General features: G+C 41.4%; 2 protein-coding genes across 2 annotated transcripts; one reads left to right on the forward strand and one right to left on the reverse strand.

The window, feature by feature from the left end:
* Positions 1-92: 92 nt before the first annotated feature.
* Positions 93-2,567, forward strand: nudt1 (nudix (nucleoside diphosphate linked moiety X)-type motif 1). Its single transcript, XM_061701345.1, has 4 exons — positions 93-271; positions 391-547; positions 966-1,111; positions 1,203-2,567. The coding sequence occupies exons 2-4, from the start codon at positions 396-398 to the stop codon at positions 1,373-1,375; spliced, it is 471 nt and encodes a 156-aa protein (XP_061557329.1). The 5' UTR covers positions 93-271; positions 391-395; the 3' UTR covers positions 1,376-2,567.
* Positions 2,283-10,498, reverse strand: snx8a (sorting nexin 8a). The gene is made up of 13 exons (XM_061701343.1): positions 10,446-10,498; positions 9,399-9,526; positions 8,307-8,439; positions 6,448-6,638; positions 5,685-5,805; positions 5,369-5,505; positions 5,181-5,261; positions 4,941-5,101; positions 4,354-4,483; positions 4,194-4,262; positions 3,964-4,113; positions 3,731-3,880; positions 2,283-3,059 (listed from the first exon to the last, which is right to left on the reverse strand). Exons 1-13 carry the CDS (start codon positions 10,465-10,467, stop codon positions 2,985-2,987), a joined length of 1,548 nt encoding a protein of 515 aa, XP_061557327.1. The 5' UTR covers positions 10,468-10,498; the 3' UTR covers positions 2,283-2,984.
* Positions 10,499-11,346: the final 848 nt, after the last annotated feature.

Below are 11,346 nucleotides of genomic sequence, written 5' to 3' on the forward strand. Positions count from 1 at the left end.
TTGAAAATGACAATTTGCCTGCTTTATAGGCGTTTGCGTTTTCAGTCAATATAAAACAGAAGCCTCGTGGAGGTTCCTTTTCCACGTGCGTCTGGTGAAATTCAGGTTTCGAATCGTTTGTATGCAGGAATCTAAGGACATTTGTTTTTAGTGGATTGTATTTCAGAGTGACACATTCCGAGCGGGAATGGTTCTTCCACTATTTGTTGACTGACTTCATGAAATTACTTAAAATTCGTTTTAAAATATTGACTGAGCAGAAACAGAAAAGGTGATGATTCTCGGGCCGACACGTGGTTTAAGTGTCATTTCCTGACTTGATTAAATTACAATTACAAGTATACACATAGTTTGTGTCATTGCGGTCGATTCCTCTCGCTCTTGAGACAGGTGGGATGCTGCGTTCCAAGTTGCTGACTCTGGTTCTGGTGCTCCAGCCTGGCAGGGTGCTACTGGGCATGAAGAAGCGAGGATTTGGGGTTGGGAGGTGGAACGGTTTCGGCGGCAAGGTCCAAGTTGGAGAAACTGTCGAGGAAGGAGCAAGAAGGTATGTTTCTTTCTTTCTTTTCTTTTCTTTTCTTTTTTGATAGGGAGAGGCTTTTGTTGCCTCTATGAGCAGCCAAAAAGGCCTTTAAGTTTAAACTTTGATTTTTGCCTTCCTGTGTGTTTTCCCCATGTTTGCATGGGTTTTCTGCAAGTACTCTGCCTTCCTCCAACATTCCAAAAACATACATGTTAGCTTCAGGAAAACTCTAAATGGTCCATAGGTGCGAATGTGAGTGTAATTGCTTGTTAGTCAATATGTGCCATGCAACCAACTGGCGGCCAATCAAGGACGTACCCTGCCTTCCGCCCAAAGTTAGCTGGTCAGCTTGGCAGATTCTTAAAAAAGAAAAAAAAAAGAGGCTTCAAGCTATTTATTGCCACTCCCAGTGGGGAAAGACTGTACTTATTTTTGTTTTCAGGGAACTCCTCGAAGAAAGTGGCCTCACAGTGGACATGCTGGAAAAGGTCGGGAACATACAATTTGAATTTGTCGGCGAGGCGCAGTTGCTCGACGTCCATATTTTTCGGGCCGATTCGTACAATGGAGAGCCAATGGAAACAGAAGGTACATTTTCCACAATACCGCAGTGTACCGTGAAGCATTTAATTGTTAACAGGATTCAAACTCGGACTCTTTTCACTTTCTGGTGCTGTAGAAATGAGACCGCAGTGGTTTGACTTTGACAAAATCCCTTTTGACCAAATGTGGCCCGACGACGAGATGTGGTTCCCGCTGCTACTGCAGAAGAGGAAATTTGTGGGCTACTTTCACTTCCAGGGCCACGACGTCATCCTGAGCCACAAGCTGAACGAGGTGGAGCAGTTGTGAGAAGATGACGGCAAACTGTGTGGGAGGTGTCACATTCCTCAGTGCCTGCTGTTCAGAGACACAACTCAGAAGTATTGATGTGGAAATTATACTGTGTGAGAAATTGCCACTACTAAAGAAATTGAATTTGAATACTGGTAAAATGCCCAAAAATAGAGGATCAAAACATTAGAGCAGAGCAATTAGGGATGGGCATAATAATCGATTAATTCATCAGTCAACTGTATGTAATTTTCATTTACCGTGAACCCTCTTGTTATTTGCAGTTCGAGATTGGTAAATTTGTCAATTTTATTTTTGGGGAACTTTTCCTCTGTCGTTTGCTGAAAATGTCACCTATTCGCTAGTTTTGCACTTAGGCCAAAACATCTCGCATTTTAAAATATTGCCTTAGCGCCATCTGGTGCTATCTTGGGACCACGCGCCTATGTTGAACTGAGGGAAATAGTTTCATTTAGTCAGACCATAGCTTTGTCTAATAGGGAAAAAAAACTGCTTTGACGCCATCTTGTGGCATATATAGACAATAAGAAACCTTTTTGTGTGGGTGTCACTAGTGGTTTTTCTTATACTCAATACAACACTGACAGGGGTACATATTTTCACAACATTCAATGCACATAAGTGTAGCAAATTGCCCATTACTAAAAGCACTCCCTAGACAGCATGAAAATATGTGCCCTCATGAATGCTAGTGGCATCATGTTGTCTAATTAATAACAAAAGTTCATTACTGGTTGGTTAGTAATTGTGATTGTGCGCAATATGATATGTATTATTAATTAATAATAAGAGTGATAAAAACTACAAAACAATTATTTTCATTTTTCATATCAGCAGATTTATCAGTCAACTTTAATTTGTTATACAGTTCCAGCAAATATAGGTTTGTGCACTGTTGGTAAGCTGTGTAACGGTAAACAAGTGGTCCTTTTTTTTTTTTTTTTTCCCCAGGTGTAAAATTTGTTTCACAATAACAAGTGTTCCAAAACGGCTTCAAAACTGGAGTTGCCTGGTTTGTCTGATTCCTACGATACATATTGCACATCTGGAGTGTTTCGTGTGGTGCCATTCAATAGCTCAGCTAGTGTTGTCAGTATTGTGCAGGTATGAGTTTAGGCACTTTGAAATTACCTTATGGACTAACAGCACGTGGGAGCCATGCCAACAATAAACAATTGCTTAAAACAGAAGACAGAAAAATATGAAGTACACATTTTTATGTGTACTTCTGGGTGTATCATCTGTATCAAAAATCCGAGCTCTGGGAGTAAAAATAAACAGTATTCTCAGGATTTAAATTAAGTAAAATACAACATCCCTACCCCCACTTCTGACACAATAACTTAGGAACATAAAGGGCTGGAATGTCCACTGTGCTAACTGGTCCCTTACAGCCTGGAGAATTTCCCTCCGAGTTGGCAGTAAAAGTTGATTTGGACGTTCACGCGTTAGCCGACAGCCAAAATGTCAAAAGGCCAAACCTACTAAATCCAAACAGTGAGGGGTAGCAAACACCACTTGTATTAAATGTGATGCGCGCTGTGCAGCAGGAAAGCTCCTTTTTCCAGTTTGTGATTGTTTCCTTCTTGCGTCTCAATTCCATTTATTAGAGTTTCAAGCTGTTGTTTTCACCAAAGAGACAGCCCAGCTTTGGCTGGAGTTCATTCCACACTGCACCCATCTGGAAAGAAGGTAACACATTATTTCACCATTATTTGTTAAGAAGCTTTACAATTTAAAATTAGAAACATCCGAAAAACTACATCGTGGGGCAGGGAATGGGGATTTCCTAGTGGTTTAGTTCAGTGGTTCATTGACTCCAAAAGGTTTTGCAGTGAACTCTGTAGTCATGGTTTCGCATTTGCAAACTCACTGCAAAACTCACCTATTCAGTTTTATATATATATGTATGTATATATATATATATATATATAATGCGTGTGTGTGTGTATATATATATTTTTTTTTCGCTCAGGCCAAAGCTTTAAGTTTCAATAACAGTGTTTCTTTGACACCATCTGGTGGAATCTTGAGTCAAGGAAGTATGTTAAAGTTAGTTGAGGAGTTTCATTTAGACATAAGTAATGCTTTGACAGCATCTATAGGCAATTACAAACATTTCCTTGGACCAATTAACTGTCCTAGTTTTCTGTTAAGACAGCGCTTTAGCGCCATCTTTTTAGAGTGTTTCAGAAGGACCACCGAAAAATGCAAAAGGGGGAGTTTTTTAACGAATAGCTCGGTATAGCTTTCAAAGAAAAAAACAAATATGTGAATAGTGAACCAAGAATACGTAAGGGATTATTGCATATGAGGAAATGGAAATAATATGTATAGAATGAACAGTATCACCTCTCGGTGTCCTTGCACCTGGGAGTTGACAAAGGCTCCCAGGATGTGGGATGTGATGGGCAGGTAGGTAAAGATGAGCTGCGTCTCTTGGTGTAGGCAGAACAGCGAAAAGTAGTTGCGCAACTCCATGATCTGTATGGTGTTCTCTTGCTAGGAATAGAATCAAAGGACGAGAACAGAAAAAAAGATGAGCATTGTTTGTAAACATTTTCCTTCGGCGTGTTGAGTCTTACCTGAACAATCCGCGATTGGAGCTGCTCCACGGAGGCTTGCTCTTTGGGCTGAGCAGAGGCGCTCATCATCTGCTTCTTCATCACGCCATACTTGAGGAGCGCCCGGTGATGCTCGTGGAGCATGCCCTTCTCGTGGCGCTCGCACAGGTCCTGGAGAGGGAGGATTCCATTTATTTATTCATTTTAACACCTTGAAGAAGCCTGAACAGCAACACGAGAGAGACACTCACTCTGTAAGACTGCAGCAAATCCAGGAAAAGATTCAGTCTTTCCACAACGTCATCCTCTTCCCGTCTACCCTGAGGTCGTGAAGCAAAACGACACGTTTACTTCCCAAATGCCACTTTGGGGTCGGGGGCAAATGTAGCCTAATTGACGTGCGCGTTGTACCTGCTGAGCCGCTTTGTCCGAGAGCACGGCAAACTCCACCGATAGGCTTTTGAGAGACCGACACAGGCGCTCCCATGTGCTCTGTGACGTGGCCAACGACGGAATAGATGATGTGGCTGAGCTCAACTTGCTGTGGATAAAAGAATTGAAATGAATGGAAATGCTATTAATCCATTCCAGCCGCCACCACCCCCCACAGACCCCCCATTACCTTTAAAACCGTGACTATCAATGCAAACCGTTAGCATGTGAATGGCGTTTTGCATTGTATGTTAGCATTAAGCTATGCGGCCTTTCCTGAGGCAAAGCTATGTGACTGTTTTAAATACACAATGTGTAATTTTCTTTGTTTTATGTTATTTTGACAAACTGCAACATTAAATAGCTTGCAGCTTCTTGTTTGATTATTTGTTCAACATTTGTCAAACTGCTGCTTATTGTAAAGTGATTTGAATTGTGTTCACTGCCACCATTCAGCACTTGCAAGGCAAAGCAAAAAAACTGGCCAAATGAAAAACTCTTAAGTCAGGTCACTCGCATTTGTTTTTCCAGGCCTCGGGCATTACGCTCATGCAATAACAAAATACCTGAGCTCCCTGCCAAACATGAGGAGGTCACTTGCATTCCCGTTGGAACGCTCGGCGATCTTCTCGGCTCGCTCGCGCAGCTTGTAAACGCTGTTGTGGATGTTCTTGATCAGCTCTCTGCTCACAGAGAACTGCACCTGGATGTCGGCGGGGAGATATTCCTGGGGAAAGGCCAAAGATCCCATGAGCCATTCTCAGTTTTGACCGGAAGTTGCAAAGTTGTTGAGTCAATTAACAAACCTTTGCTAGAGCTGCATTTCTGTTGGTCATGAACTCGTCACCCGTTCTCTTGTAAGCATCACGCAGCCTAATCTGGACATCCTGTTTGGGGGGACGGGTTAAGGGACAATGAACAACTGGAAGTTGCCATGGTGATATCACTACTTGGGTTGCAGAGCCAGCAAGTTCGGAGAAAAGAAAACACATACAGAACCGCTGAAGGTGAAGAAGGTCTTGACCAGCTCATCCTCTGAGAAAAAAGGGTGCTGCGCCACCAGGTTGAGGAATCTGCCTAGCGCGCGCCTCCTCCCCTCGATGAACTCCCGCTCGGAAACCGAGGTCAGGACTGTGGACCGCGGTAAAAGTCTTTATATTACATTACAAGTATCTGCAAGTATTAAGTGCTTGGGCTGTGTGGCCAAAACAGTTGAGGATATGAAAAGGAAATGGGTTAGAGAGCAATCAAAGTGTCAAGCTCTACATCCTGTTTTGTTAACAAAGCAATGTGAAGAGTTGACACATTACCTCCTTTTAACATTCTTTTGGGCGGAAGCGAAGGCACAACTCTGTAGGCGAATCGCTGAAGCAGGATTTCATGGAAGACGTCGAAGTCACTGTAACGTCGATAAACTGACATTTTGTAACGCTGAAGGGGGAAAAAACAAAACAAAAAAGAAACAAAAATTGGATTGAATGCAATCAGATTGTCTGAGGCCAAATTGATTTCAGCAATGATAAATGATTCACCTATTTGCAGATTTTTCTTTTTTTTTTTCCATGGAAAATACTTATTGGCGGTATAGCCCTGCTTATTCAAGAATGTTTGGGTTATTCTTTTTTTTTTCCAATCCAATTACAATGGGTGTAAATTTTTTGTTGATTTTTACTATTCACAGTTGGGCTCTGTCCCTATTTTGGGGGTCCTCTGTATGACCAAGGCCAAAAGGTTAAAACAAAATTTTTAAACCAATTATTGTACAATATTTGGTTTCATTTGTCTGTTTTTTGACAATCAGACATGCAGTGCCATTACGACTCTGGGGGTGTCAATGATGCGAGAAGAACAAAACGTTTATTTTACAAAAACATATATATTAATTATATATATATATTTTTTTTTTTCTTTAATTTATAAACCTTAAAACAGATCATTTTCACTCACAATATATACACAACAAAGCTAGCGGTGGCCCCTGACCTTAGCACAGAATGTGCATTGTCATGTTAAAACACACAATTCATTATCCAGCCAAAAAGCTGCAGCAATTCATTTCAATCGCGTCCTTACCAGGCTGGTGACCTGGTACTCCACATGCTTGAGGAACAGGCCTTTCTTCTCCGGTATGAGCTCCACCTTGACAGCATCCCTGTCCAGCAGCCGGTCCAAGTTCAGCGACAGCGTCAGCGCGTCCTCCTGAGCTGGCTGCATCCTCAGCGTGCGCAAGTCCTTCGGCTCCCCCAGCTGAGGCTTCGGAAGCTCTGGAACACACACAGCCGCCCCCCCGCCCCAACTTGGAATATTTACTCACGAGCGCTACTACTCTTGGTTGCAGTGAAGCAATGCCTCACATGTGAGGAATGGCGGTTTTAAAGGCCCCTATCTCATATTTTTTCACAGAATACGTGCCGATGGACTGTGATCTTTCATTCACCCCATCCCTGTGCATTCCTAAAAGCCTATTGTATTGAATGTAATCTGCGACAAATGCAGAAAACTTGTTCTTGCGCACGGAGGACGTTTTATGCAGTTGGCGGCGGTACTGGTCACACCTGAAATACCAGAGAGGGCCTTAAATAATTCCTCAAAGATCTGACGCAAGCCTGTCTAATGGCTACCAAGACTACATAAAAACCATACACTTCCCTTCGTATCATCTTGCCACCATGTGTGTAGAGGAAAAATGCATCCCTTTACAGCTATGGTTAGAATGTTTGAACATTATACAGGAGACATAGTAAGCGGAGTAACTGGGTCCTTGTTGAAATAACAGGCTTTTCTAATAGGAAAATATAGGACTTCAAAATATTAAATAGCCCAATCCAATCCAACCCAAATGAATGCTATAATTTAAGCAAAAGGTGGTGCAACAAAGTACAGTATTCGTTTAATGGGGAGCACTGACGCAACCAGATTTTCATGTTTTTATTCATATTGTTAATAACACATCAATACCAGTCACTACATTAATTGTCATACAAGTATAAAAAGATGTTTAAATGAAACTAAAGTAAAGTAACACTCCTCCTCCTTTGACGATGCCTTTTAGGGATACTAGCGGCACTTTATAGGTATTGCTGGACTAGCGGTGTTGTGGCTGAGCTATCGAGAAAAAGAAAAAACACACGGAGGTAATTGTTTAGAACGGGGTTTCTCAAAGTATGGTACTCAGGCAGGCTTCCTCCAATAGTGTGCAAAACAATCCCTCCCTAAGTACAGTTTGTTGTATCTTTGTAACTTTTTAGGACAATACATTTGCATTTCATCTTTAAGAACTGCTTGTTCTAAAGCTTTTTGGGAGGTACATTTTTATTTAACTTAAGTAAGTTTTTTTTTTCTCTTCCTATATTTAAGCGCAGTGTTGATGTTTAAACTGTGCATAATGTTACAGTGCATTGCAATAACATTAAATACACACTACCAGTCAAAGGTTTTGAAATACTTTCTCATACTATTGAATGGAGAAATGTGAGTGTTAGTGTAGTTCTTAGGAATAAAACCACTCATGTTTTGATGAACACATAGGCCTACCACACTACTGCATTTTAATATTGGCCAAATTAGTTGAACATGGAGATATGAGAATTTTTTTTTTTTTTTTTTAAGTGGTGCTTTGTGTAGAAAAGTTTGAAAACTACTGCTTTAGAAGCTCACCGCTGATTCTCAATGGTTTGAGCGTCAGGCATATTTTTCCAGAATCAAAATGACACCACTTTTGGCATGCTTGACATAGTATTTTCAACATTTTCTCCATAAAAAGCTGGTACTGTAACAGGGGCGCGTTCCCTTTTGTATATCCACTGTATGTGTTTGAAAAATGAGCAGCCGCCAAAGACCTTACAGTAACGGCTCAGACGGACCTTTGATACGCAGAAGCATGACCATACTACTCATTAAGCAAAGCATTTACTGTTCGCTTGCTTATCCACCTTGTATGTAGTTCTCCAGGACTTTGGGACTCGGTTGCTTGCCTTGCTGGGCGACGGCGATTAAAGCGAGCGCTTTGTAGAGCGACAGCTTGCTCAGGAATCCGTCGGCGGCCGCGTCAACGTGCTCGGCGATCTGAGGGGGGACAAACAAAGACGGTCGGCGACGTCACACACCCACGAGTTCTCCAATCTAAATGCAACTGTGGTTTGCATTCCTTTCATGGATATATATACACAGTGGCTATAAAAAGTCAACACCCCCCGTTCAAATGACAGGGTTTTGTGATATAAAAAAAAAAAACAGACAGAGATAAATTATTTCAAAACCTTTTCCACCGTTAATGTGACCTCTGACCCGTATGACTCAAATGAATTGAATAAAGACAATGTGATTGCACAAGTATGCACACCCTCATAACTGCGATGTGACTGAAGAGAACTAACCAATCACATTCAAAGTTATGTTAAATGGGAGTCAGCACACACCTTTCCATGTAAAGTGCCTCTAATTAACCCCATATCATTTTCAGATGTTCTAGGAGGCTTTTTCTGACCTGACTACTATTTAAACTGTTCATAATTCCTTCCACCTTGTCTAAAGCCCCTAGTGCCAGCTGAAGAAAAACAGCCCCAAAGTATGGTGTTCTTTTGGTGATGAACAGTGTTGTGTTTGGGCCAAACATACCTTTTGAACAACAACACTAAATATTCTCGAATTTCTGTAGTCCTCCGTGAAAGCAGACTGATAATCTTTGAGTTGAGTCGAAATAAAACATCTGCTTTTACTTTGGATAACAATGATCAACATTGTTTGCCTATTTTCTGACATGTTGTGGAACAAAGCAGTAACTGAATCATAATCAATTTATGTTTGTGCAATTTGTTGCAGCCCGACAGGTAGACCGAGGAAAACAGCAGCAGTTGATGACGGTAACATTATGAGAGCGGTAAAGGACGACTCTAAAACAACCCTTATTGACAGCAGCAACAAACATGAACAAAAGTACGGATGCTACAGTGCCTAGAGGATGCAAGCGACTCATTAGCAAGAAGAACATGACCGATAATAATAAGTATTGAGTAGTAAATCACCTGGGTTTGAACCGCCTTGGAGAGTTTGGTGCTTTCAAGCAACCTTTGAAATACTTCAACCTGAACCTTCTCATCGTTCTGGCAGCAGACGGCCTCGTACACCTCTCTGTAATAGGCAGGAACTGAGCCTGGAAAGAAAAAAATACATATGAGAAAAGTGTGGGGGGTTTGGGGAGGGGGGACATCCCGTTCTCCGCTCCATTCATCCATTTTCTCTACCGAATGTCTGCGTTAGGGGTCACAGGTGAACTGGAGCCTACCTCAGCTGATTTGGAGCTAGACGAGGGGTACAAACAACTATTCACAATCACACCCAAAGGATAATTTAGTCTTCAATGACTCTAACATGGTGAGTTGTGGAATGTTGGAGGAAGCCGGAGCCACGCAAACTGGAGAACATGCAAATTCCACACAGGAAGGCCGCAGCCCAGATTCAAACCCAGACCTCAGAACTGAAAGACGGACGTGTTAAAACGCTCGATCACCATCTTGCCGCAATCTGACCGATCATCAGAAATCATATCAGTAATTGCACCTCAACATGTGACACTTGTGCCTTAGTTTATGATCAACCCGCACAGGTTTGCTCACCTAACTTTATTTAAAATACATTTACACTTTTTCCTATATGCCGGTATAAACTGAACCATTTATTTATTTTTGTTTGCCAATAAACTAAGTGCAAAATAGCCTTCAACATCAATTGGTGTTCTTGTGCATATTGTTCAATTAATTTTTGTATTGACTAGTACACTAAATGCTCAGCAACCTTTGAGAAAAGTCCATCAAAACTTTACCGGTTTACACAGCTTTGTAAGAAACATGCAGGTGGAACAACTTAAAAAAAAAAAAAAAAAAAAAAAAAAAATTCTAAATGTTCAAAACACCGAGTTCTCATCGGTACTTTAGCAGTGACCACACGCCCAGCTGAATCGTTTTAGCTCACTTTAAGCTCCATCGACACACGCAGCAAACGAAAGAATACGTTTATGTCTTGCAAAATAGCGCAGAAGAGGACGATGTGAGTTCGAAATGCACGCACTGTACCTTCATTGATCTCCGCAGCCATGGCTCGGACTTGTCATGTGAGCGCAAGAGCACCTCCATGTGATTTCCTGCAGAAGAGGGGGAGAAAAAAAAAAAAAAAAAAAAAAAACAAGTCACTTGTTTCTTAAAGTTATAGTAAGACTGCTTCGGGTTTAAAGTCCAGGCGACCAATGGCCACAATAAAGTGACAGCTATAACGTGACAATTGTGGCTTGAACTTTGTTGAAGATTTTAATGGCGTTTTATGTCTACTTCTGGTGTATGAATTTTTCATTTCACTACATTTCGACCAGTGTTTCCCGACTTTTATCGCCCCAAATTTCAAATTGCCTTGTATGTAATAAACAATAAAGTTGAGCTATTGCAAGCATTTAGTTGATTTCGAAACTAGCTATCCATCAATTTGTTGTGTATGTGTGACAAAAATGAGCAGCGACAACTGAAATCAAGCATTTTGGCAAAGAGTCTTTCACATCTCTGGAGACTCCACTCTTCCTTGCCGAATTGTTTTAATTTAGCAACAATGAACAGCCTTTTTATGCTTTAAGGATTAAAGTTTGGACTTTAACTAGACCACTCCAAAACCTTCATTTGTTGTGGATGTTTTTGTTTTAAGTCATTTAGAAGTTGACTTGCTGGTGTGTTTTGGAGTGTTGTCCAGCTGCAGAAAACCAAGTGCGCTTCAGCTTGAAGTCACACACCAATGGCCGAAGATTCTCCTTCAGGATTTTCTGGTAAAGAGAAGAATTCATGGCTGCATCAATCACAGCAAGTTGTCCAGGTCCTGAAGGAGAAAAGCAGCCCCAGACGCAGAGAGGTACAAGCAAGTGCCAGATATTCTGCTGCCTGAGTGAAGTGAAAGAACTGGAGCAATTAATGTACTGTAATACCCTTGCATGTG

Source organism: Phycodurus eques, chromosome 16 (assembly GCF_024500275.1).
Source record: "Phycodurus eques isolate BA_2022a chromosome 16, UOR_Pequ_1.1, whole genome shotgun sequence".
Lineage (NCBI taxonomy): Eukaryota > Metazoa > Chordata > Actinopteri > Syngnathiformes > Syngnathidae > Phycodurus > Phycodurus eques.

What these genes read in the sequence shown, in the direction of transcription:
- nudt1 (XM_061701345.1), top strand. Translation starts at nt 396, where the DNA reads ATGCTGCGTTCCAAGTTGCTGACTCTGGTTCTGGTGCTCCAGCCTGGC. An exon ending in GTCGAGGAAGGAGCAAGAAG is followed by an intron (nt 548 to 965) that starts GTATGTTTCTTT and finishes TTTTGTTTTCAG; the next exon opens with GGAACTCCTCGAAGAAAGTG. An exon ending in AGAGCCAATGGAAACAGAAG is followed by an intron (nt 1,112 to 1,202) that starts GTACATTTTCCA and finishes CTGGTGCTGTAG; the next exon opens with AAATGAGACCGCAGTGGTTT.
- snx8a (XM_061701343.1), bottom strand. Translation starts at nt 10,467, where the DNA reads ATGGCTGCGGAGATCAATGAAG. An exon ending in TCCAATCGCGGATTGTTCAG is followed by an intron (nt 3,881 to 3,963) that starts GTAAGACTCAAC and finishes TTCTATTCCTAG; the next exon opens with CAAGAGAACACCATACAGAT. An exon ending in AGGTGCAAGGACACCGAGAG is followed by an intron (nt 3,060 to 3,730) that starts GTGATACTGTTC and finishes CCTTCTTTCCAG; the next exon opens with ATGGGTGCAGTGTGGAATGA.